Source organism: Carassius gibelio, chromosome A9 (genome assembly GCF_023724105.1).
Source record: "Carassius gibelio isolate Cgi1373 ecotype wild population from Czech Republic chromosome A9, carGib1.2-hapl.c, whole genome shotgun sequence".
Classification (NCBI taxonomy): Eukaryota; Metazoa; Chordata; class Actinopteri; order Cypriniformes; family Cyprinidae; genus Carassius; species Carassius gibelio.
In genome coordinates, this window is record NC_068379.1 from 10,797,276 (window position 1) to 10,823,414 (window position 26,139).

Consider the following 26,139-nt stretch of genomic DNA (forward strand, 5'->3'; position numbering starts at 1 on the left):
GTAGGAAACTGTTACAATTATAAGTTAGGTAGAGCACTTTCAGCTGTGAGTCCCATAATGGGGGATCAGGTTAACAGGTTAAAGGCCAGTAACTCACGGTTTCCAATGTCATAATTTTTCTCAGCTGGGCTGAGCTTTCTGGAGAAGAAGGCACATGGATGGAGTCAAGGAGGAGAACCTTGCCGCTGGCAGAGAACCGCTCCCACTCCGGTGGTGGAGGCATCCACTTCAACCACCAAAGGGAGTTCAGGGTCCGGATGTACCAGAAGGGGAGCGGTGGTGAAGGCCTGTTTTAGGGTGGTGAAAGCTTTGTGGCCGCTTGAGTCTAGGACAGAGACTTGGGCTTGTCACAGAGGAGACTGGTTTTAGGACTGGTGATGGTACTGTAATCTTTGATGAATTGATGGTAGAAGTTTGCAAATCCTAGGAAGCGTCAGAGTTCTTTGATGGTAGAGGGTTGTGGCCAGGAGGTGATGGCTTCAATCTTAACCTCGTCCATGTGGATAGCAGTTTCATTAATGATGTAACCCAGGAAGTGAATGGAGGACTGATGGAATGCTTTGAGGAAGAGGTGGGAGTGTTGTGAGGACGGATCTTACATGCACGCAATGTTCTGCGAGGCTCCGGGAGTAAATAAGGATGTCATCAGTATATACGATCACAAAGCGGTTGAGATACTCCCAGAGCACTGTATGCATGAGGTCTTGAAAGATGGAGGGGGTGTTGACAAGGCCGTACAGCATGACCCGTTATTTGTAGTGGCCAGTTGGGGTTACAAATGCCGTCTTCCACTCATCTCCCTTATGAATGCAGATGAGATTACAAGGACTGTGGCGGCCTATATAGTGAATACAGTGGCTCCTCTGAGTTGTTCTAGGGCGGCTGGGATGAGGGGAAGAGGATATCGGAATTGATGGTGATCTGGTTGAGTGCTCAATAATCTATGCAAGGCCGCAAGCCTCCGTCATTCTTCATCACAAAGAAGAAGCTTGAGGCAGCAGGGGAGTTAGATGGTACAATATAACCTTGTTTGAGGGCTTCCTCCACATACTCCTCCATGGCCTTATGTTCGGGTAAGGACAGGGGATAAATCTTCCCACGAGGCATTGGCTCACCCGGAATCAAATCAATGGCACAATCCCAGGGGCGGTGAGGATGTACCATTCAATCATTCATAAGTCCTTGCTTTTAAAGGTACAGGTTACAAACGGTAACAGAGGGTATCTAATGTTATTTAAAGGCGACTGCACTGCCCCGTGTCACTGTTTAGAATGGGAATTTTATCATGATTTACAAGTAGTTGAAAACATTAGAGATATCGTTAGTAATCTGCTGGACAAAATATATAACACTAGCCTAGTGGTTTTTGGATATTTTACTGCAAATATCTTACAAATTGTACCTTTAAGTGTGCCAATGGCAATTATTAATATGCCTTTAGGATAGAAGGGGTTAAAATAATGTTACACAAGTCTGGCAATGCTGACATAACAATGGCTATTCCCATTGCTATACCTATGAGAAGTTGTGCTACACTTGTGCGTTGCATTCAGAGGAAAAAGTGGACGATAGAGATGAATCATCTTAAGCCGTTCTTGGCATATTTATTTTTCTAGCTGCTGACACATCATTCTCACGGTCAGACAGCCATCAGTAAGAGAGAACCGTAAATCAAATGGGACAAACATAATAAAGCAAACGCGTCTTCTGTAGCTTACACTTTAGTGCCCACTTGTGGCAGACACATATGCATAACACAGAAACCAGTACAGCATTACACAACTGAGGACATAATGAACATATTTTAACAGAAGTACTGCTCTAGAATACACTTGATTATTACAATTAAGGTTACATTTTAGGACATTAGTGAAATTACAAAGTACTTTTTTAAGACATGGGTGCTCAATAATGCTCTTCTTGCAAACCAACCACTGGTAATTTTGTAATTTTTTGGCATTTAAGGTTTCTGTCTGTTTAACAGGTTGTTTGGTTTGACAGCGCTTATCCAGACCAACATGTCAGAACCATATATCCTGGTGCTGAATGATGATGGTGGCTGGCCTGCAATGGTTAACCCACTGGTGCTCCTACTGCTGTATTTTTCAGTCATGAGTTTACTACAAAAGTGGACTTTTATGGAGGTAATATAATGCACTTCATCCATGCAGCCACAAAACATGGTACAGTATAGATGTCCAAACTTGCTCCTGGAGGGCCATCTTTTTGCAGAGTTAACTCTAGAACACCTGCCTAGTAATCATTAAGTATTGTTTTGTTTCTTTAAAACAAAAAGCTGACAGAATCAGTAAGTAAAGCAGTTGATTCTGATTAGCTGTGCACTATGAGACATCTCCATATAAATTAAACTCAGTGTGTCAGATACGGGAGACATACAAAGTGTGCAGGATTAAGAATTAGCATTCTAGCATATCCAATGTTTAACCTCTGGAGATCCAATAAACTCTGGACTATATGACTTCAATTATTATTTCTAGGAGTTACTATACCATGGAGTAAACCCGTTTAACATGGATTTGATTTAATTCTGGAATGCTTAAAACACAAAATGAATAATTGTATATGAGGTTGTGTTCATGTTTATATAATTGTCTGCATTTGTAACCTGAATACTGTATACTATGTTCAGGAAAATGTGGAAACTTATGATGAATCCACCAGCATTCTATCCAGCTTCTCCGAGACTCACCATTTCTCACCTGATAGAAAAGAGGTAAGGTATAATGTTTCAATATCATCTCATTGACAATAAATTCACAAGGCAGGCACGTGGATGAGGGTTGTGAAACATTGCCACTAATTGATGCAAGCAGTAGACTCTTATTTACTAAATAGTTAATAAAGCAGGTTTGTTATATTTTCAGGCCTTTTTTTAATCCCTTACTACAAGGTTGTTGGTTGATGACATAACCCATCCTGAGGTTTGCTAGGTAGGCATTTATTATCTATAAAGTATAACAAATGAACAGAATAACAGTCTAATCTACACTATTTTATCATTAAAGTAATTAAAAAAGGCGTTGCAATACTCTGGTGTAGTTTCAACTGGCTGGCTAGGCAAAGCACCTATAATATATGGTTTTTACCATGGAGAGGATCCTCCGATCATCCATATCTGTTGTCCTCCATGGACGTCCAGGCCTTTTTATGTTGCTGACCTCACCAGTGCGGTCTTTCTCAGAAGGTACCGAACTGTTGATTTGGCCACTCCTAATATTCCTGCTATCTTTCTGATGGATTTGTTTTGTTTTTGAAGCCTAACAATTTTCTGTTTAACTTGAGAGCTCCTTTGACCACATGATGTGGATTCACAGCAACAGCTTCCAAATGCAAATGGCACACTTGGAACCAACTCCATAACTTGTACCTGCTTAATTGATGTAGAAATAGCAAAGGAATAGCCCACACGTGTCCATGAAAAAGCTTTAGAGTCAACTGTCCAATTCCTTATAGTAATAATAATAATAATAATTTCTTAAATTTATATAGCACTTTTCTAGGCACTCAAAGCGCTTTACATTGTCAGGGGGTTATCTCCTCATCCACCACCAGTGTGCAGCATCCACCTGGATGATGCGAGGGCAGCCATATTGCGCCAGAATGCCCACCACACACCAGCTCACTGGTGGAGAGGAGACAGAGTGATGAAGCCAATCAGCAGATATGGGGATTGTTTGGAGGCCATGATGGTCAGAGGCCATTGGGCAAATGATCCCTTGAAAAAAGGGTGGGGTACTTAATAAGGAGCTGTTTTTCATTAACATTTCATCCAGTTTTAATGGGAATACACCCATTGTACAACTATAACTTAAATATGTTTTGGTTAACAGCTAAATAATAAAAACTGTGCATGTGTCCAAATATATATATATATATATATATATATATATATATATATATATATATATATATATATATATATATAGACCTAACTGTATATATATGATAAATTAAACCAGTTGTGTAATATCACATTAAAATAACAGTTTATACTTGAAAAAAGGGTGGGGTACTTAATAAGGAGCTGTTTTTCATTAACATTTCATCCAGTTTTAATGGGAATACACCCATTGTACAACTATAACTTAAATATGTTTTGGTTAACAGCTAAATAATAAAAACTGTGCATGTGTCCAAACAGTTACAGTACTTAAGTAATTTTTGGAAAAGTATCTGTACTTTACGTGAATTTTTATATTTCAGCCAACTTTTACATTTACTCCACCACATTTCCTCATTAAAATGTTTACTTTTACTCTAATACATTTCCGTTAAGTATATTTGTTACTTAACTACAAAATAGTAATGGTGGTTGCAAGTTAGGCTCATAAAAAGACCTTTGCTCATGTGCAAACAAGTGTGTGCCATGCACAACTGAAGATGATTTCATTTTCCACTCAAGTCAAGGTTGGGGTGTGCAATATAAAGCATCGTCTGTGATAATATGGTAAGTGTTGTTGTAATGATGTGCAATCTGATGTTTTCAAGTAGGCTAGGCCATATCACCAAATCACACACAGAGTGCATGCACATTGATTTATTAGATTAGATTTATTTATTAAAGCTAAAAATTCCAGGCATTCTAAATAAAAAAATACAAATTCTTCTGTATGCTTTGGAGGATAAATGCCATTTCAGATGCAGATTCCAGAAATGTTTTCTTAAATCACTGATGTCATGTACAAAATGGGTTAGGAAAAGCTTTTATTTGGATGTCAATTAATGACTGACTACAGTAAATCTTAGTAAAGCATGTTACATGATTCATTCAAATACTCTTTTTTTCACTTTGTGTCTTTAATAAATCCTGACAGTAGTTGTTTAACCCCAAAGGAGGCATACGCTGGTGCAAAACATTAGTAAATCTGGCCCTATTACTGATTTTTAGGGCTGGTAAGCGATTACAAAGATGTAATCTAATTAATTACATGTTGTGGTGATTAATTAATCTAATTAATGCACACACACACAGAGCAGTGAACACACACACACACACACACACACCCAGAGCAGTGGGCAGTCATTTATGCTGCGGCACCCGGGGAGCAGTTGGGGGTTCAATGCCTTGCTCAAGGGTACCTAAGTCGTGGTATTGAAGGTGGAGAGAGAACTGTACATGCACTCCCCCCACCTACAATTCCTGCCGGCCCGAGACTCAAACTCACAACCTTTCGATTGGGAGTCAGACTCTCTAACCATTAGGCCACTTCCCCAATAATGACAGAATTGAACAATAACTTTAATGATTTTCTTAATTTTCTTATTATTACTATGAAAATATAAAATGATTTCTTTAATGAAATGATAGTCTAAATAATAAACTAAAACTACCAGTAGGTGGTGGTAAATGACTTGATGATTAAGTCATCGAGTCATTTATTAATTCGTTTGATACTTTAAAATGGTTGAGTCATTCAGGAGTGAAGTAAAGGGTTCGGTAACACTTTACAATACGGGACACTAATAAGCATGAATTCATGCTTAACTAATGCACAGATAATGCACAAGCCATTGGCACGTTGAACCACTGGCTATAGTCGCGTTGGATTTGAAGTGGTGCTGCACAGACCGATCGTTGTATGACATCAAAGTACCGCGAGAGTGATCCAAAAGCACAAGGAGTCGTCTGCTCTCTAAAGCTCTTGTGGTTCTTTGACGTCACACATCGATCAGTCCGATGGTGATGATCCACTTCAAGCTGAACAAGCCTAATGATTCAATGAACCATTCATAAAGGACCCTTGTTAACACTTTACAACACGGAGGACTGTAATTCATGCTTAACTAATGCACAGATAATACTGAATTAATGCGTAGCTCATGATTATCTAAACTATTCAATAATTATTACCACATTAGGAATTAATTAAGAGTATGTCTGGTTAATATATTAGTTCATACATGAATTGTTATTAATTATATATATCTTTGTGAATTAATTCCCTAATAACTACTACTAGAAAAACTTTAACTGATATGTTAATTACCACAATGAGCCAAAGCCCTGAATTTCAACTTCCAGATAACACAGGTAAACTAATATGCATTAATACGTGATTAAGTACTGCATTATTAGTGCAACTTCATGTGTAAACTAGAAAGAAAAGTTTGTTGAGACAAACTTTAAGTTGGCTTGAGAAAGCCTGACCGGAAAGTTTGAAGAAGTTTAAAGAAGTTAGAAGTTTATAGTTTAAAGTTAGATTGATAGATTAGTTGAAAGAAAGAAAGAAATATTAGTTAGAAAGAATGACAGATAGTTTAGTTAGGAATAATGATATAGATTAGTTCAAAAGAAAGAATGATAGATAGATTAGTTTGACAGAAAGAATGCATGCGACTAACATGTTTCTAGCATGATTAGCAAGTTACTAGCATGTTGTTACCATGACTAGCATGTCACTACCATGTTTCTAGCATGACTAGCATGTTGCTAGCATGTTTCTAGCATGATTAGCATGCAAATAGCATGTTGTTAGCATGACTAGCATGTCGCTACCATGTTTCTAGCATGCTTCTAACATGATTAACATGCTGCTAGCATGTTGCTGGCATGTTTCTAGCATGATTATCAAGTTACTAGCATGTTGTTACAATGACTAGCATGTTGCTAACATGTTTCTAGCATTATTAGCATGCAAATAGCATGTTGTTACCATGACTAGCATGTCGCTACCATGTTTCTAGAATGTTTCTAGCATGATTAACATGCTACTAGCATGTTGCTGACATGTTTCTAGCATGATTAGCAAGTTACTAGCATGTTGTTACAATGACTAGCATGTTGCTAGCATGTTTCTAGCATGACTAGCATGCGACTAGAATGCAACTATAATGTTGCTAGCATGTTTCTAACATGACTAGCATGCGACTAGCATGTTGCTAGCATGTTTCTAGCATGATTAGCATGTTAATAGCATGTTACTATCATATTGTTATCATGACTAACATGTTGCAAGTATATTTCTAGCATGATTAGCATTTGACCAGCATGTTGTTAGCATGTTTCTAGCATGATTAGCATGCGACTAGAATGTTGCTAGCATGTTGCTAGCATGATTAGCATGTTGCTATCATGTTTCTAGCATGTGACTAGCATGTTTCTAGCATGATTAGCATGTTGCTAACATGTTTCTAGCATGATTAGCATTCGACTAGCATGATTAGCATGCAACTAGCATGTTGTTATCATGTTGCTAGCATGATTATCATGTTGCTAGCATGTCGTTAACATGTTTCTAGCATGATTAGCATGTTGCTAGGATGTTTCTAGCATGACTAGCGTGCGACTAGCATTTTGCTAGCATGATTTTAACATGATTAACATGTAGCTAGCATGATTTTAGCATGATTAGCATGTTCTTAGCATTTTTCAAACATGTCTAGCATGCAACTTGCATGTTGCTAGCGTGATTTTAGCATGATTATCATGTTGTTAGCATGAGTTTAGCATGATTAGCATTCTGCTAGCATGATTTTAGCATTATTAGCATGCCGCTAGCATGTTTCTAGCATGATTATCATGCGACTAACATGTTGCTAGCATTAATTTAGCATTATTAACAGGTTGCTAGCATGTTTCTAGCATGACTAGCATGCAACTAGCATGTTGCTAGCATGTTTCTAGCATGACTAGCATGCGACTAGCATGTTGCTAGCTTGATTTTAGCATGATTAGCATATTTTTAGGATAGATAGATAGATAGATAGATAGATAGATAGATAGATAAAAATCTCAAGCCAACTTAATAATAACTAGAGTGTACATTTCCTGAAGAAAATGTGAAGTGGTGCTTGTAGTGGCAAAACTCGCCACTCGGTTGCTAGGGTGCGGTTAGCTAGATTTTAGCAAGATGATAACAAAATTAACATCATGCAAGCATGGTAAGCATGTGACTAACATAATGCGAGCACCATGCTAGCATTATTAGCATTATACTAGCATCATGTTAGCATTATTAGCATTTTGCTAGCATGATTATTATGTTGCTAAGATGATGCTAGCATGCTTTTACCACGTGGCTAGCATAGTTTACCACGATTTACAATGGTTTACCATGATTTACCACGATTTACCATAGTTTACCATGATTTACTATAGTATACCATGATTTACCATGTTCAAGTATGATTTAATGATTTTAGCATGATTTACCACAGTTTACCATGATTTACCATAGTTTACCATTATTTATCACGATTTACCATAGTTTACCATGATTTATTATAGTATACCATGATTTACCATGTGTATGATTTACTATGATTGCATGATTTACCATAGTTTACCATAGTTTACCATGATTTACCATAGTTTACCATGATTTACCATGATTTACCATAGTTTACCATGATTTACTATAGTATACCACTATTTACCATGGTCAAGTATGATTTACTGATTCTAGCATGATTTATCATAGTTTACCATGATTTACCATAGCTTACCATGATTTACCACGATTTACCATAGTTTACCATGATTTACTATAGTATACCATGATTTACCATGTTCAAGTATGATTTACTGATTCTAGCATGATTTAGCAGTTTACCATGATTTACCACGATTTACCGTAGTTTACCATGATTTACTATAGTATACCACAATTTACCATGTTCAAGTATGATTTATTGATTCTAGCATGATTTACCATAGTTTACCATGATTTACCACGATTTACTATAGTTTACCATGATTTACTATAGTATACCACTATTTGCCATGTTCAAGTATAATTTACTGATTCTAGCATGATTTACCATAGTTTACCATGATTTACCACAATTTACCATAGTTTACCATGATTTACTATAATATACCATGATTTACCATGTTCAAGTATGATTTATTGATTCTAGCATGATTTACCAAAGTTTACCATGATTTACCATAGTTTATCATGATTTACCACGATTTACCATAGATTACCATGATTTACTATAGTATACCATAATTTACCATGTTCAAGTATGATTTACTGATTCTAGCATGATTTAGCAGAGTTTACCATGATTTACCACGATTTACCGTAGTTTACCATGATTTACTATAGTATACCACGATTTACCATGTTCAAGTATGATTTTATTGATTCTAGCATGATTTACCATAGTTTAGCATGATTTACCATAGTTTACCATCAGGGACGTGCACAGACATTTTGAGGGGCAGGGGCTCAAGTGAAATAAAGGGCACTTCTCATAATTACGTATTTCTTTTTCTTTTTTGAAACAAAAAAGTATATATATTAACGCAACACTGACTGACTTTAAAAAAACAAAAAACAAAAAAAAGTTAATAATTTTTTTTTTCCTCAAACTCTAATTTTCAAAAGATCTCTACAAAATAACCAGTTCACACAGAAACCATGGTCTCCTTAGTATTCACTAGGTTTATGGAGCAGCAAAGGAAACCATCCCACAATGTGCTAGGCTACTAGCTTCAAGTATATATTTAGAATAACCAAAATAACTGCATCAAGCAGAGGGGGGTGTTTTACTAATAATTTGTTTTTTTTTTTTTGCACAAGGCACTACATCATTTTAATTATTTTGGTGTTATCAGAACACATAACACTTTTAAATCAACACAAATATTCACTCTAAACTGAATAGGGTTGTTGCTGCTATTTTGTTAACTTTGCATTATGCTGCCTGCCTGGCCCTGCACTGCAAGCATGATTAAAATTAATTGTTTTTAAATACTTTTTGTTTCACAAGCAAAATAACTTTTTAGCTTCACACAACTAAGCATCAGAATACTGAATTGCCTTAATGTTTTAATCAAATACATTAATATTATTATTGCTATGCATGTACACATACACAATAACTGATGGTGACTGACAAGGACTTAGTTTCACATTTGAGGGAGGACTGTATCATCACCATCATCAAATAAAACCTTCAAAATCCACATTTAGATGGAGTTTGTTTACTACACTCAAAAAATATTATGTGGCTTAGTAAATATTTAACTTAATTAACTTAATAAAATCTCTGAAAATCTTACTTGATTCTTTGAATTAAACTTACCAAAATAACTGAGTAAAAATTAAATAAAATTTTATAAAAGCCAATGTCATGTATGTATTTGTTGTTGTATGGAATACTATTTTATAAAGGTTTAGAGGAAATAAAAAAAAAGTTCATAATTAAAAAGTTAATTTATAAATATTGTTATTTTTAATGTTAACTTATTTCTACTCAGTTTTATTTATTAATCTACAGAAGCAGTTACTCAGATTTAAAGGAAATAAAAAAAAAGTTCATAATTAAAAAGTTAATTCATAAATATTGTTATTTTTAATGTTAACTTATTTCTACTCAGTTTTATTTATTAATGTACAGATGCAGTTACTCAGATTTACTAAATTTTTTAGAGTGTAGCCTATCCTCCATCTGTTTGCATCTGTAGATTTCTTCTAGATTCACCAATTTAGATTTCTAATTTTCAGGGGGAAAGACTTTTGATGCAAGTCATTAACTAACTGGGGATGTTCTTATTTTATTAACTTATTTTATTACATGGCTTGGTTCAGGGGCGTAGCCATCTTTTCAGAAGTGAGGGGGACAGAAATTGTATATATATACACCCATATACATATACATATACATATACATAAAGCGTTTGGGGAGCTTCTCGAGGTCGTGACTAACGCGGTGGCCAGGCTTAAATTAGAATGGCCACAAGAGGAAGAGAACATTAAGAAACATCCCAACATCGATCTCTCCCCTTTGTCCCAGATTCAATTCAATTCAATTCAAGTTTATTTGTATAGCGCTTTTTACAAAACAAATCGTTACAAAGCAACTTTACAGAAAATTATGTTTCTACGATATTTAGTAGTAGCTAGTAGTTTGTGCACATTTGACAGGATTTTAGAAAAAAAAAAAAATAAATAAAAAAAAAAAAAAATAATAATAATAATACAAGACGTAGTCAGCTAGACGATGAACTATCAATATTATCAATTAAGTTATTATATGATTCAGTCACACATTTAGCAATAATTGTTAGTTCTTTTTGTTGATTCAGGGTTAGCATCATCTGTGGTCCTCTCAGGGTCAGCATCATCTCTTCTCAGGTGTTCTGGATCCAGACTGGAGCTTGTGTAAATCCTAGTTACCACGGGATGTAAATCCCGTGGCGAAACATAGAAACAAAATACAGACATCATTAGCATAGCTGCTGATCCAACAAAGTAAAATTAGTTTAACCCAAGCTAATGAATAAAAATGCACCTTTGATCAGATGCAACTACACACAATTAAAAAGATACATTTGCGTTTTCAGAGTTACGCCGAGCCACAGATCTGTCTCTTCGTGCGACCAAGCAGACGGCCCGTGCCATTGGCCGTTCTATGGCTGCACTGGTCTCCACTGAAAGACATCTGTGGCTCAACCTCACAGGCATCAAAGATAGAGACAAAGTGTTCCTCCTTGATGCTCCAGTGTCGCCCTCTGGCCTATTTGGCGACTCCATGAATACAGTTGTCACTAGGTTCAGGGAGGCCAAGAGACACGCTGAAGCCTTTGATCAATTTCTTCTCCGGCGTGCTCAGGCGTCAGGGCTGTCGGCCACCCAGCCCCGACCCAATCCGGTCTCTCTGCAGCGAGAGTCGCAGAAGCAGAGTGTGGCAAGCCGTGTGCCCCCTCCTCGCAGGGACTGGGGAGCGGCTCGCCGAGCTCAACAGCCCAGCAAGAGGCCAGATCTGAGGACGATTATTTTATCGAAAAAGAAGTCCTGACGGTCAAGCGACCTGGAACGTGGGGGTGTGCCCCCCCAGGGAGGGGCACGAAAAGTTCTATCAGAAAGTAGATGTTCCTTCCTGGCACCCCCATGGGGCCGCTGTACAATCTCCGCCACCGTTGGTGTTTCGGGGAGCAGCGGCCTCCATCGAAATGTTAAATGCTCTGTTGCCTCCTGCCACATTTCAGGACACCGGACATCTAACATCCCCCCAACAAAACAAAGTGTCAAAATTACTGCCCCTTTCAGAGAAACTGGCAGCGTGGAAGCTACTGCCAAATATCTCCCCATGGGTGCAAAATACCGTAGCAAAAGGCTACAGGATTCAGTTTGCATATCGTCCTCCGCGTTTCCACGGCGTGGTATCCACTTCCGTGAAACCGGAACGAGCACATTTGTTGACACAGGAATTGCAAACGCTGCTGGGAAAAGGGGCCATAGAACATGTTCCCCTGCCAGACAGACGGTCAGGCTATTACAGCCGGTATTTTCTTGTTCCCAAGAAAGATGGGGGGTTGCGTCCAATTTTAGATCTTCGCGGGTTAAACCGCTACCTCAGAACATACAAGTTCAAAATGCTGACAATCCAGATGATTGTGTCTCAGATACAGTTAGGCGATTGGTTTGTGACTATCGATCTCAAGGACGCTTATTTTCACATCGAAATCTTGCCACAACACAGGAAGTTCCTGAGGTTCGCTTTCGGGGGCGAAGCTTACCAGTATCGGGTTCTTCCATTCGGCCTAGCTTTGTCACCCCGCACGAACACAAAATGTATGGATGCAGCTCTGGCTCCTCTACGACTCCAGGGCATCTGCATTTTGAATTATATAGACGACTGGCTGATTCTGGCTCAGTCTCAGGAGCTAGCGCTTCGACATCGGGATGTCGTTCTAGCTCATCTCGAATCTCTGGGGTTGAGACTCAACGCCAATAAAAGCATTCTCTCACCCTCCCAGAGGACAACGTATTTGGGGGTGGTATGGGACTCGGTCGTAATGCAGGCACAGCTGTCTCCTGCACGTGTTGAATCCATTCTAAACACCCTAAAGAACATAAAGCTAGGCCAGAAAGTCACAGTTCATCGTTTTCAGAAAGTTTTAGGTCTCATGGCAGCTGCATCCACGGTGATACCTTTGGGCCTGTTGCACATGAGATCGTTTCAGTTGTGGCTCAGAGCCAGGGGATTTCATCCAAGGGCCAATCCCCAGAGGCAAATAAGGGTTACGCGCCAGGGGCTTCGTACCCTATCTATGTGGTTCAGACCCCGGTTTCTGACTGCGTTCGCGTCGCTTGTTAACAAGTTAGCGCAGCAGGTCCTGATTTGGGCACAGGACAAGTTCCTGTCCCTCAAGGCGATTTACATTCCTGGGCATATGAATGTGGGAGCAGACTTGCTGTCCAGACAAGCTGTGAAACACGGGAAATGGAAACTCCACCCCGAAGTAGTGAGTCAAATCTGGGAAAGATTTTACGAAGCAGAGGTGGACCTCTTTGCCACACAGGAGACAGCACAATGTCCCCTCTACTTCTCTCTGACTCATCCAGCTCCCCTGGGTCTGGACGCTATGGCCCATACGTGGCCCAGACTGCGTCTTTACGCCTTTCCTCCGATCGCTCTGCTCCCGGGAGTCCTGGCCAAGGTCCGTCAACAGGGGTCTCGCCTCTTACTGATAGCGCCCCGTTGGCCGACCAGAGTCTGGTTCTCAGATCTAATATCCCTCCTCGACGGCTCGCCGTGGGCGATTCCGATCAGGAGAGATCTTCTCTCTCAGGCGCAGGGGACAGTATTTCATCCCCGGCCCGAGCTCTGGAACCTTCATGTCTAACTAAGAGATGCTGGCCTTTCAGCAAATGTAATAGAAACTATTCTAAGTGCTAGGGCTCCCTCCACTAGAAGAATGTATGCCCTCAAATGGCGTGTTTACGAGGACTGGTGCATGACACACCATGTAGACCCAGCTCACTGCCAAATTGTTTCAGTACTGGAGTTTCTGCAAGAGAAATTGTCCTCAGGCACAGGCCCTAGTACTCTCAGAACCTATTTGGCCGCTATTTTGGCTTGCCACGGTCTGATTGATGGGATTTCTGTGGGAAAGCACCCTCTAATTGCCGCTTCATTTGTGGGGCTAAGCGGTTGAGGCCACCCACTAGAGCTACGGTCCCTTCATGGGATTTAGCCATAGTGCTCGAAGGGTTGGCTGGCCCCCCATTCGAACCTTTAGAATCAGCGCTTGACAGGCTTCTGACTCTAAAGATGTTTTTTCTCATGGCCATTACCTCTCTAAAGAGAATTGGGGATTTACAGGCTTTGTCAGTCCTGCCATCCTGCTTAGATTTTGCCCCTGGGCGAGTCAAAGTTATTTTGCATCCTCACCCTAACTATCTTCCAAAAGTTCCTTTCTCGACCATACATCCGGTCATTCTCGAAGCTTTCTCTCCTCCACCATTCACGTCACCGGAGCAGCAAAGACTTTACTTACTGTGCCCAGTACGTGCTCTTCAGATCTATGTCCACCGCACTAGCCAGTGGCGTAAGTCAGAGCAACTTTTAATATGCCATGGGGGCCGCAACCGGGGGTCGGCTGCCACCAGGCAAACGATTTCACATTGGGTGAGGGATGCTATTGCCCTAGCCTACGAGGCGCATGGTCAAACTTCGCCTCTAGGCGTTAGGGCCCATTCAACCGGGGGGGGTGGCATCTTCAATGGCGTTAGCAAGAGGTGCACCCTTGCAGCATGTGTGTGATGCGGCAGGTTGGTCCTCTCCGCACACATTTGTCAGATTCTATAGCTTGGATGTCCATGCTACTCCGGGCTCGCATGTCCTTGAGTCGACATCTCAGAGTCATATCTGAGACCTCCTCGATGTTTGTGCGCACACACTACACAACCTTGGGGGTCCGGACACTTACAGTGCGGCGGCGTTGGTATTCTCATTCCCATTAGCGCTATTGAGCGCAGCATCGAGAGTAGCTTTTGAAAGGGAACGTCTCGGGTTACTTGAGTGTAACCCTGTTCCCTGAAAAAGCGGGAACGAGATGCTGCGCCTCAATGCCGCACTGTCGACGTGCCCGGACGTTTCTCAGACAAAGGGGTAACCTGGGGATGTTTCCGTTTCACGTCTATTTATAACCTGCAGGTGCACGTAATCAATGACGTTTTCACCGAGGTTATATAAGCCAATTCTTGGCGTGTTTGACACACGTGCTTCGCAACCGGTCGAACAAAGAATGTTCTCATTAGCGCTATTGAGTGCAGCATCTCGTTCCCGCGTTTTCAGGGAACAGGGTTACACTCAAGTAACCCGAGACGTTTTGTTGATATACTGTATTTATCACTTGCTGGAGATTACTTGAAAAACCATATATTGTCGCAATCGTATATTAATGTCTTCATGTTTCCAAAAGTTTAAATTCTTCTGTCAAAACAACTGTTTTCAAACAGGAGTGTTTAGCGCTTCTGTGTCCGAATAAAATATCAGGTCATGCGCAGACTTTTCTGTCTCTTTGAGTTTAAATCTATATTTGTTCACACCAGCTCTTGAAAACATGTATGGGAAAACATTTGACTGAAAAATGTCACGTCCCCCGTGTCCCCCGCGTAATCTACGCCCCTGGCTTGGTTGATCTCCAATGTAGAATGCGGTCTGTTATTTCTTGATAACAGACCGCTGTGCGGAGTATAACAGACCGTTGCCATGAAAAACAGAGAGTTGCTATGGACTCACAGGATTCTAACCGTAGAGACGGAGCATACTATTTTCTTTAGCGGAAGCAATACAATCGGGTTTAAATCAATAAACTCCCTTTTAATATTTTGTGTCAAATTATTGATTTATTTGGTAGGTAGCCAGGTAATAAGCAGGAGGATAATGTATAGCGATTATCCCTTACACAGCTCTAATCTAGTAGCTCATGAGGCATGCATGCTAGCAAAACACAGGTTAAGTAAGTTATATTTGCCTTTGGCTAATCAGCAGTAAATTCGAGCATTATTCGGGGCACTGGTATTTTAATCTTTTGTTCATCACCAGCTCCACTCACCTCAGCACAAGCCAAGAAAAACACTGCTGGGAGGGGCTGCTGCTGCCTGCAGGTGTGTGTCTGTGTATCTGATGTGTTCCGATGTGCGCCGCTGCGCGCAGGGGGGAAGGGAGTTGGGGGGGAGGGGTGTATTGGTGGTCAATGAGCGCTTCAGAATGCCTGACCTGATATTTATACTATTCTTCAGTAAATATATTTGTTTGACAGGGAAGCTGTGCGCAAACAGGAATATATATTATTTTTTTCAAAAAAAAAAAAAAAAAAACAGAAAAAAGGGCACTTTCTCTCCAGGAATAAAAAGGGCAGGTGCTCAAGCCACCTTTGATGTCTATGTGTGCACGTGCCTGTTTACCATGATTTACCATAGTTTACCATAATTTACTATAGTATACCATGATTTACCATGTTCAAGTATGATTTACTATGATTCTAGCATGATTTACCATGGTTTACCATAGTTTACAATGATTTACCATAATTTACTATAGTATACCATGATTTACCATGTTCAAGTATGATTTACTATGATTCTAGCATGATTTACCATGGTTTACCATAGTTTACAATGATTTACCATAGTTTACCACGATTTACCATAGTTTACCATGATTTATCATAGTTTACCACGATTTACCACGATTTACCATAGTTTACCATGATAGTATACCACGATTTACCATGTTCAAGTATGATTTACTGATTCTAGAATTATTTATCATAGTTTACCATGATTTACTACGATTTACCATAGTTTACCATGATTTACTATAGTATACCACGATTTACCATGTTCAAGTATGATTTACTGATTCTAGCATGATTTTTATGATTTTTAATATTAATTTTTAAGAAAACCGTAACTCAAACCAGTCTGAAAAGATATAGCACACGAAGTCAGAACAGTATGAAGGTCTGACCCGAGTTTGGAGTATGTAGCTTGAACGGTCTAGGAGGAGTTAGTGTCCAAAAATTTTGCAGCAAGAAAAATAATAATAACTAGAATTAAAAGTTAGTGAACTAACTTTGATGTTGGCTTGGCCATCTTGGCCATGGGGCAAAAGAGCCACAGTACTTGTGTGCCCAACATTCTTGAGTTGCCCCGCTGCAAAAAAAATAAAATAATAATACCATAAATATATATATATATAGAAAGCTTGACATGTCTACTTTTAAACCAAACAAGTGCTGCCGAACAAATATTCTGTGATAAAGTAATCCATATCAAAACAATGCAATGTCCTTTTTTCACGTCTAATGTGTGATATATATATATCTGTCTCTTCGTTGAGTATTCATGGAGTTACAGTTACTTTTTTCCCCTCGATGTCAAATGATATTTCATTTTGCACGGCTCAACAAACACCTGGATTTTGCTCTTGTTTTGTTCTAATGAGTGGATTGTGTGCATTAATATTTTAAGAAGCTCTTAAAAATATATATAAATGACTTTACCATGTTGTGACGATGGATAGCAATTGATGTGACGTTCAGAACTTCAGCCTGACAGATAAAATCTCACAAGCACATATAAACACTCATTTTCATGTGTATAATATATTCTTCTAAGTGTTTTGTGCCGTTTCGCTGCAGGGTTTTAATGTGAAAGGCTGTGAATTCTCTATTTAGACTTGTTCAGAGAAATACATTGCGAGCTCGCGGACATTTGGCTGCCGCGAATATATCATGTTATTACTTTAAACAGTTCAGAAACATCTGAATTCAGCTATTGGTGTGTTCTAACGTGTGGATTGCGTGCAATCGCCGATATAATTTAATTATAAAAGGTCTTAAATAAGAATAAATTCGCTCGTTGTGAGCTCCGTGGAGACAGCATGAGCTGAGCAGCCGTGATTCTTCTCTCGTCTTTCTGACTGCTCTCTGCCCAGACATCAAGTATTCATAAGCTGTATCACGCTGTCAAATTATATTTCATTTTGCACACATAAACAGTTCAAAAACACCTGAATTCTGCTCTTGTTGTGTTCTAATGGGTGGATTAGTGCAATTCGCTGTGATATTATTTTTGGAAGCGCTTAAAAAATGCTGATGAAGCGCTCATTTCTCTCTCGTCTTTCTCTCTGTTCTTTGGCCAGAGACATAATTTATAAATGAGATCTGACCCGGTAATAATAACATATGTTGGTTTAGCTTGTCAGTGTGAATGAAATGTGTAGCCTATTTATTTGTCCGATCTCGCACCGAAACGCGGCTTTCATGTGGACTTCAAGTGTTCGGAGAAATACATCGCGAGCTCGCGGACATTTGGCTGCCGCGAATATATCATGTTATTACTTTAAACAGTTCAGAAACTTCTGAATATAGCTCTTGGTGTGTTCTAACGTGTGGATTGCGTGCAATCGCCGATTTAAAAGGTCTTAAATAAGAATTAATTCGCTCGTTGTGAGCTCCGTGGAGACAGCCTGAGTTGAGCAGCCGTGATTCTTCTCTCGTCTTTCTGACTGCTCTCTGCCCAGAAATCAATTATTAATGAGCCCTAACCCCTGTACTAATCAGATATGTTGGTTTAGCTTGTCAGTTTGAAGGAAATTTTATTATTTACTTGTATTTGTATTTAACCGGTTTAAAAGTGAAACGAAACCCGACTCCTCCCCTAAATCTCATTGCAACTGTAGGGGCGCAATTTTTCTCAGACAATGTAAGTCTATGGGTAATGAATTTTGACATTTAAAAATTAATAAAAAAAAAACTTTAAGTCTGATCACTCTGAAAAGATATAGCACACACCACCACTCTATCCCGCAGGTGTCTGCCGAGTTTGGGGCTTGTGGCTTTAAAGCCCTAGGAGGAGTAGCGTTTAGAATTTTTTCTCAGAAGAAGAATAATAATAACTAGAATTAAAAGTTAGTGAACTAACTTTGATGTTGGCTTGGCCATCTTGGCCATGGAGCAAAAGAGCCAAAGTACTTGTGTGCCCAACATTGAGTTGCCCCGCTGCAAAATTAATACACATAATAATGCCATAAAAAAATACACCTGCAACAGTCTTTTTCCATGCTCCCTTGCTGTTTTCTTTTTTTAATAAAAAGCCTGGGCTATGATAACAGCCATGACAGGGTTGTCTAGCTGGATGTGAAATAAGTCTTGCCTATTTTTCTCGTGTATGTATTTCACAGTCCTGCCACCGTTGCGTTGTGGGCAACGACACACAAGATTACTGAAACAATGCATTTTAAATCAAGGAGATCATAAGGGGTCCAAGCACAATGGTTTGTATAGATGATGCAGTTACACACTGTTTAAAATTGTTTAATTTGTACTGTATGTTCATTCTATTTATTTATTTGTGCTATTTACATAATGTTTACTTTTTTTAAGTTTGTTTTTGTTAATGTAAAATAGCACTGCATAGTCTTCACTGTAAGATAAAATACACAATCAAACCAAAATGTATTCAGACACCTTCAACATTTCTCACATAATCACAGTTTATTTGCTGTAGTTTAGAAACTGGTAATAATATATGACAATAACTCAGAACAAATTCATCTTGATAATTTCGGATAACTTTGATAAAAAGATATGTAATGGAATCAACCAAAACTTCAGACTGTCAGTATGACAATATTTACACAACTATCAATACTTTTTTGAACAGTTACCAAGCAAGAAATGCTTAATTTGGTTCAGTCTGTGGTGTGAAAAGGTTGCATTACCAATTAAAGAAAGAAACACTTAAGCAAAACATGGGCAGGTCCTTAATTATTATTATTATTAAATCAATTTCACTGGTAGCCTACTGTATGAAGAATTAGTGGGTATAATATTTCACAGATCACTATTTTGCCATACTCACTTACATAAATGAACTAGTGGCCTGCACCCACTAGTAAAACAATTCTATCTTATTTTTGGATTGACTTTGGATAAATTCTTGTACTACAAGGTAATTCAGTCAAGAGCAGTGAGTGATTACTTTCATTTTCATACATTAAAGACACTGACAGCAGAGCTAGTAAATTAGGCGCGGTGCCTTTAAGAGACAAACGCATCCATTATGATGATACACATCCGATTTTTTTTTTGCAAATCTTTACTTTCACTTAAGACATAACCACATACTTATTCGAACACACTTTCCAACACGGGTATTTCGACATATTTTGTATGTATTTGTTGTCGGTACAAAAGCAAGAAGACTTTGAGACGCGTCTCTGCTTGCTCCCTGAACAACACCGCGCTGCTGAATTGAGCTCTTTTGCTTTTCGCTCTTTTTTCTGTTTATTTAAACTGCGATTTGAATTTGTTCGTTCAGGTCCAGGAGGAAGTGAACGTCCTGAACGACAGCTCTCTTCAGTGTTGCTGTCCCTGTCCGCGATACGCGCGGCTCTCTCTCGTGCACACGCGCCATCATCTGCTCAGTTCAGTCTCCCGCAGCGCGGGGCTGAAGCCAACTTGATGTGTTGAATGCTCGGAGCACGTTATAAAACGTATTCTTAAAATACACATTTCTGTTTTAATAAATGGTCATATTAAATCATAGCATAACACATAAGTAGGTACAAAAATAATCAGTGATGCATGCGACCCTTTTGGTCTCAGTGTAGCTCCCTGCTTTACCATGTTATGCAACGCTGAGCAATTGCTGCGACGTTAAGCCTGACAGAGAAATCTCACAAGCACATATAAACACTCATTTTCATATGTGTAATATATTCTTCTAATTGTTTTGTGCCGTTTCGCTGCAGTGTTTTAATGTGAAAGGCTGTAAATGTGTACTTCAAGTGTTCAGACAAATACATCGCGAGCTCATCTGTGACGTTCAGCATGATGATTCAGTTAGAAACCAGCTAAGACCAGCGTGACAGTGGCCGAAACTACTTTAAAACCATATAATATATTATTCTAATTGTTTTGTGCCGTTTCGCTGCAGTGTTTTAATGCGAAAGGCTGTAAATTCTCTGTGGACTTCAAGTGTTCAGAGAAATACATCGCCAGCTCGCGAGCAGTTGGCTGCCGCGAATATATAATGTTATTACTTTAAACAGTTCAGAAACATCTGAATTTAGCTCTTGATGTGTTCTAACGTGTGGATTGCGTGTAATCGCGTTTTTAAAAGGTCTTAAATAAGAATGAATTCGCTAGTTCTCGGCTCCGTGTAGACAGCCTGGGCTGAGCAGCAGTATTTTTAACCAGTTTAAAAGTGAAACGAAACCCGACTCCGCCCCTAAATGTCATTGCAACTGTAGGGGCGCAATTTTTCTCAGACAATGTAAGTCTATGGGTAATGAATTTTGACATTTAAAAATTAATAAAAAAAAAACTTTAAGTCTGATCAGTCTGAAAAGATATAGCAACCATCACCGCTCTATCCCGCAGGTGTCTGCCGAGTTTGGGGCTTGTGGCTTTAAAGCCCTAGGAGGAGTAGCGTTTAGAATTTCTGTCAGAAAAATAATAATAAGAAAAAAAAGAAGAAGTTTAAATAGCATAACAGTATGTTGGCTTGTTGCCAAGCCAACATAACTAGAATTAAAAGTTAGTGAACTAACTTTGATGTTGGCTTGGCCATCTTGGCCATGGAGCAAAAGAGCCAAAGTACTTGTGTGCCCAACATTGAGTTGCCCCGCTGCAAAATTAATACACATAATAATGCCATAAAAAAATACACCTGCAACAGTCTTTTTCCATGCTCCCTTGCTGTTTTCTTTTTTTAATAAAAAGCCTGGGCTATGATAACAGCTATGACAGGGTTGTCTAGCTGGATGTGAAATAAGTCATGCCTATTTTTCTCGTGTATGTATTTCACAGTCCTGCCACCGTTGCGTTGTGGGCAACGACACACAAGATTACTGAAACAATGCATTTTAAATCAAGGAGATCATAAGGGGTCCAAGCACAATGGTTTGTATAGATGATGCAGTTACACACTGTTTAAAATTGTTTAATTTGTACTGTATGTTCATTCTATTTATTTATTTGTGCTATTTACATAATGTTTACTTTTTTTAAGTTTGTTTTTGTTAATGTAAAATAGCACTGCATAGTCTTCACTGTAAGATAAAATACACAATCAAACCAAAATGTATTCAGACACCTTCAACATTTCTCACATAATCACAGTTTATTTGCTGTAGTTTAGAAACTGGTAATAATATATGACAATAACTCAATATAACAATAATTATATTATATTATATTAATAATAATAACAACAATAACTGATAATTTCGGATAACTTTGATAAAAAGATATGTAATGGAATCAACCAAAACTTCAGACTGTCAGTATGACAATATTTACACAACTATCAATACTTTGTTGAACAGTTACCAAGCAAGAAATGCTTAATTTGGTTCAGTCTGTGGTGTGAAAAGGTTGCATTAACAATTAAAGAAAGAAACACTTAAGCAAAACATGGGCAGGTCCTTAATTATTATTTTTTTAAATCAATTTCACTGGTAGCCTACTGTATAAGGAATTAGTGGGTATAATATTTCACAGATCACTATTTTGCCATACTCACTTACATAAATGAACTAGTGGCCTGCACCCACTAGTAAAACAATTCTATGTTATTTTTGGATTGACTTTGGATAAATTCTTGTACTACAAGGTAATTCAGTCAAGAGCAGTAAGTGATTTACTTTCATTTTCATACATTAAAGACTCTGACAGCAGAGCTAGTAAATTAGGCGCGGTCCCTTTAAGAGACAAACGCATCCATTATGATGATACACATCCGATTTGTTTTTTGCAAATCTTTACTTTCACTTAAGACATAACCACATACTTATTCGAACACACTTTCCAACACGGGTATTTCGACATATTTTGTATGTATTTGTTGTCGGTACAAAAGCAAGAAGACTTTGAGACGCGTCTCTGCTTGCCCTGAACAACACCGCGCTGCTGAATTGAGCTCTTTTGCTTTTCGCTCTTTTTTCTGTTTATTTAAACTGCGATTTGAATTTGTTCGTTCAGGTCCAGGAGGAAGTGAACGTCCTGAACGACAGCTCTGTTCAGTGTTGCTGTCCCTGTCCGCGATACGCGCGGCTCTCTCTCGTGCACACGCGCCATCAGCGGCTCAGTTTAGTTTCCCGCAGCTCGGGGCTGAAGCCAACTTGATGTGTTGAATGCTCGGAGCACGTTATAAAACGTATTCTTAAAATACACATTTCTGTTTTAATAAATGGTCATATTAAATCATAGCATAACACATAAGTAGGTACAAAAATAATCAGTGATGCATGCGACCCTTTTGGTCTCAGTGTAGCTCCCTGCTTTACCATGTTATGCAACGCTGAGCAATTGCTGCGACGTTAAGCCTGACAGAGAAATCTCACAAGCACATATAAACACTCATTTTCATATGTGTAATATATTCTTCTAATTGTTTTGTGCCGTTTCGCTGCAGTGTTTTAATGTGAAAGCCTGTAAATGTGTACTTCAAGTGTTCAGATAAATACATCGCGAGCTCATCTGTGACGTTCAGCATGATGATTCAGTTAGAAACCAGCTAAGACCAGCGTGACAGTGGCCAAAACTACTTTAAAACCATATAATATATTATTCTAATTGTTTTGTGCCGTTTCGCTGCAGTGTTTTAATGCGAAAGGCTGTAAATTCTCTGTGGACTTCAAGTGTTCAGAGAAATACATCGCCAGCTCGCGAGCAGTTGGCTGCCGCGAATATATAATGTTATTACTTTAAACAGTTCAGAAACATCTGCATTTAGCTCTTGGTGTGTTCTAACGTGTGGATTGCGTGCAATCGCGTTTTTAAAAGGTCTTAAATAAGAATGAATTCGCTAGTTGTCGGCTCCGTGTAGACAGCCTGGGCTGAGCAGCAGTATTTTTAACCAGTTTAAAAGTGAAACGAAACCCGACTCCGCCCCTAAATGTCATTGCAACTGTAGGGGCGCAATTTTTTTATTTTTTTTTTACATTTAAAAATTAATAAAAAAAAAACTTTAAGTCTGATCACTCTGAAAAGATATAGCACACACCACCCCTATATCCCGCAGGTGTCTGCCGAGTTTGGGGCTTGTGGCTTTAAAGCCCTAGGAGGAGTAGCGTTCAGAATTTTTTTCTCAGAAGAATAATAATAATAAAAATAAAAATAAGTTTAAATAGCATAACAGTATGTTGGCTTGTTGCCAACAAGCCAACATAACTAGAATTAAAAGTTAGTGAACTAACTTTGATGTTGGCTTGGCCATCTTGGCCATGGAGCAAAAGAGCCAAAGTACTTGTGTGCCCAACATTGAGTTGCCCCGCTGCAAAATTAATACAAATAATAATGCCATAAAAAAATACACCTGCAACAGTCTTTTTCCATGCTCCCTTGCTGTTTTCTTTTTTTAATAAAAAGCCTGGGCTATGATAACAGCTATGACAGGGTTGTCTAGCTGGATGTGAAATAAGTCATGCCTATTTTTCTCGTGTATGTATTTCACAGTCCTGCCACCGTCACGTTGTGGGCAACGACACACAAGATAACTGAAACAATGCATTTTAAATCAAGGAGATCATAAGGGGTCCAAGCACAATGGTTTGTATAGATGATGCAGTTACACACTGTTTAAAATTGTTTAATTTGTACTGTATGTTCATTGTATTTATTTATTTGTGCTATTTACATAATGTTTACATTTTTTTAAGTTTGTTTATGTTAATTTAAAATAGCACTGCATAGTCTTCACTGTAAGATAAAATACACAATCAAACCAAAATGTATTCAGACACCTTCAACATTTCTCACATAATCACAGTTTATTTGCTGTAGTTTAGAAACTGGTAATAATATATGACAATAACTCAGAACAAAATCATATTGATAATTTCGGATAACTTTGATAAAAAGATATGTAATGGAATCAACCAAAACTTCAGACAGCTGTCAGTATGACAATATTTACACAACTATCAATACTTTGTTGAACAGTTACCAAGCAAGAAATGCTTAATTTGGTTCAGTCTGTGGTGTGAAAAGGTTGCATTAACAATTAAAGAAAGAAACACTTAAGCAAAACATGGGCAGGTCCTTAATTATTATTTTTTTAATCAATTTCACTGGTAGCCTACAGTATTAAGAATTTGTGGGTATAATATTTCACAGATCACTATTTTGCCATACTCACTTACATAAATGAACTAGTGGCCTGCACCCACTAGTAAAACAATTCTATCTGATTTTTGGATTGACTTTGGATAAATTCTTGTACTACAAGGTAAATCAGTCAAGAGCAGTGAGTGATTTACTTTCATTTTCATACATTAAAGACTCTGACAGCAGAGCTAGTAAATTAGGCGCGGTCCCTTTAAGAGACAAACGCATCCATTATGATGATACACATCCGATTTTTTTTTTTGCAACTCTTTACTTTCACTTAAGACATAACCACATACTTATTCGAACACACTTTCCAACACGGGTATTTCGACATATTTTGTATGTATTTGTTGTCGGTACAAAAGCAAGAAGACTTTGAGACGCGTCTCTGCTTGCCCTGAACAACACCGCGCTGCTGAATTGAGCTCTTTCGCTTTTCGCTCTTTTTTCTGTTTATTTAAACTGCGATTTGAATTTGTTCGTTCAGGTCCAGGAGGAAGTGAACGTCCTGAACGAGAGCTCGGTTCAGTGTTGACGCGCGGCTCTCTCTCGTGCACACGCGCCATCAGCTGCTCAGTCCAGTTTCCCGCAGTGCGGGGCTGATGCGCGAGTTTACTGTGACGTTCCGCCTGATGATTCAGTTAGAAACCAGCTAAGACCAGCGTGACAGTGGCCAAAACTACTTTAAAACCATTTAATATATTATTCAAATTGTTTTGTGCCGTTTCGCTGCAGTGTTTTAATGTGAAAGGCTGTAAATGTGTACTTCAAGTGTTCAGAGGAATACGTCGCGAGCTCGCTGTGATGTTCAGCCTGATGATTCAGTTAGAAACCAGCTAAGACCAGCGTGACAGTGGCCAAAACTACTTTAAAACCATTTAATATATTATTCTAATTGTTTTGTGCCGTTTCGCTGCAGTGTTTTAATGTGAAAGGCTGTAAATTATCTGTGGACTTCAAGTGTTCAGAGAAATACATTGCCAGCTCGCGAGCAGTTGGCTGCCGCGAATATATCATGTTATTACTTTAAACAGTTCAGAAACATCTCAATTTAGCTCTTGGTGTGTTCTAACGTGTGGATTGCGTGCAATAGCGTTTTTAAAATGTCTTAAATAGGAATGAATTCGCTTGTTGTCGGCTCCGTGTAGACAGCCTGAGCTGAGCAGCAGTGATTCTTCTCTCGTCTGACTGCTCCCCTCCCCTAAATGTCATTGCAACTGTAGGGGCGCAATTTTTCTCAGACAATGTAA

The 26,139-nt window shown here is 38.8% G+C and overlaps 1 protein-coding gene across 1 annotated transcript in view; it reads left to right on the forward strand.

Annotated features, from left to right (window-relative positions):
• si:dkey-11f4.7 (piezo-type mechanosensitive ion channel component 2) overlaps nucleotides 1–26,139 on the forward strand; it is a 293,659-nt gene that overhangs the window by 53,929 nt on the left and 213,591 nt on the right. Inside the window, 2 exon segments of the mRNA XM_052605318.1 lie at nucleotides 1,985–2,144; nucleotides 2,651–2,734. Coding sequence (XP_052461278.1) covers nucleotides 1,985–2,144; nucleotides 2,651–2,734 — 244 coding nt within the window.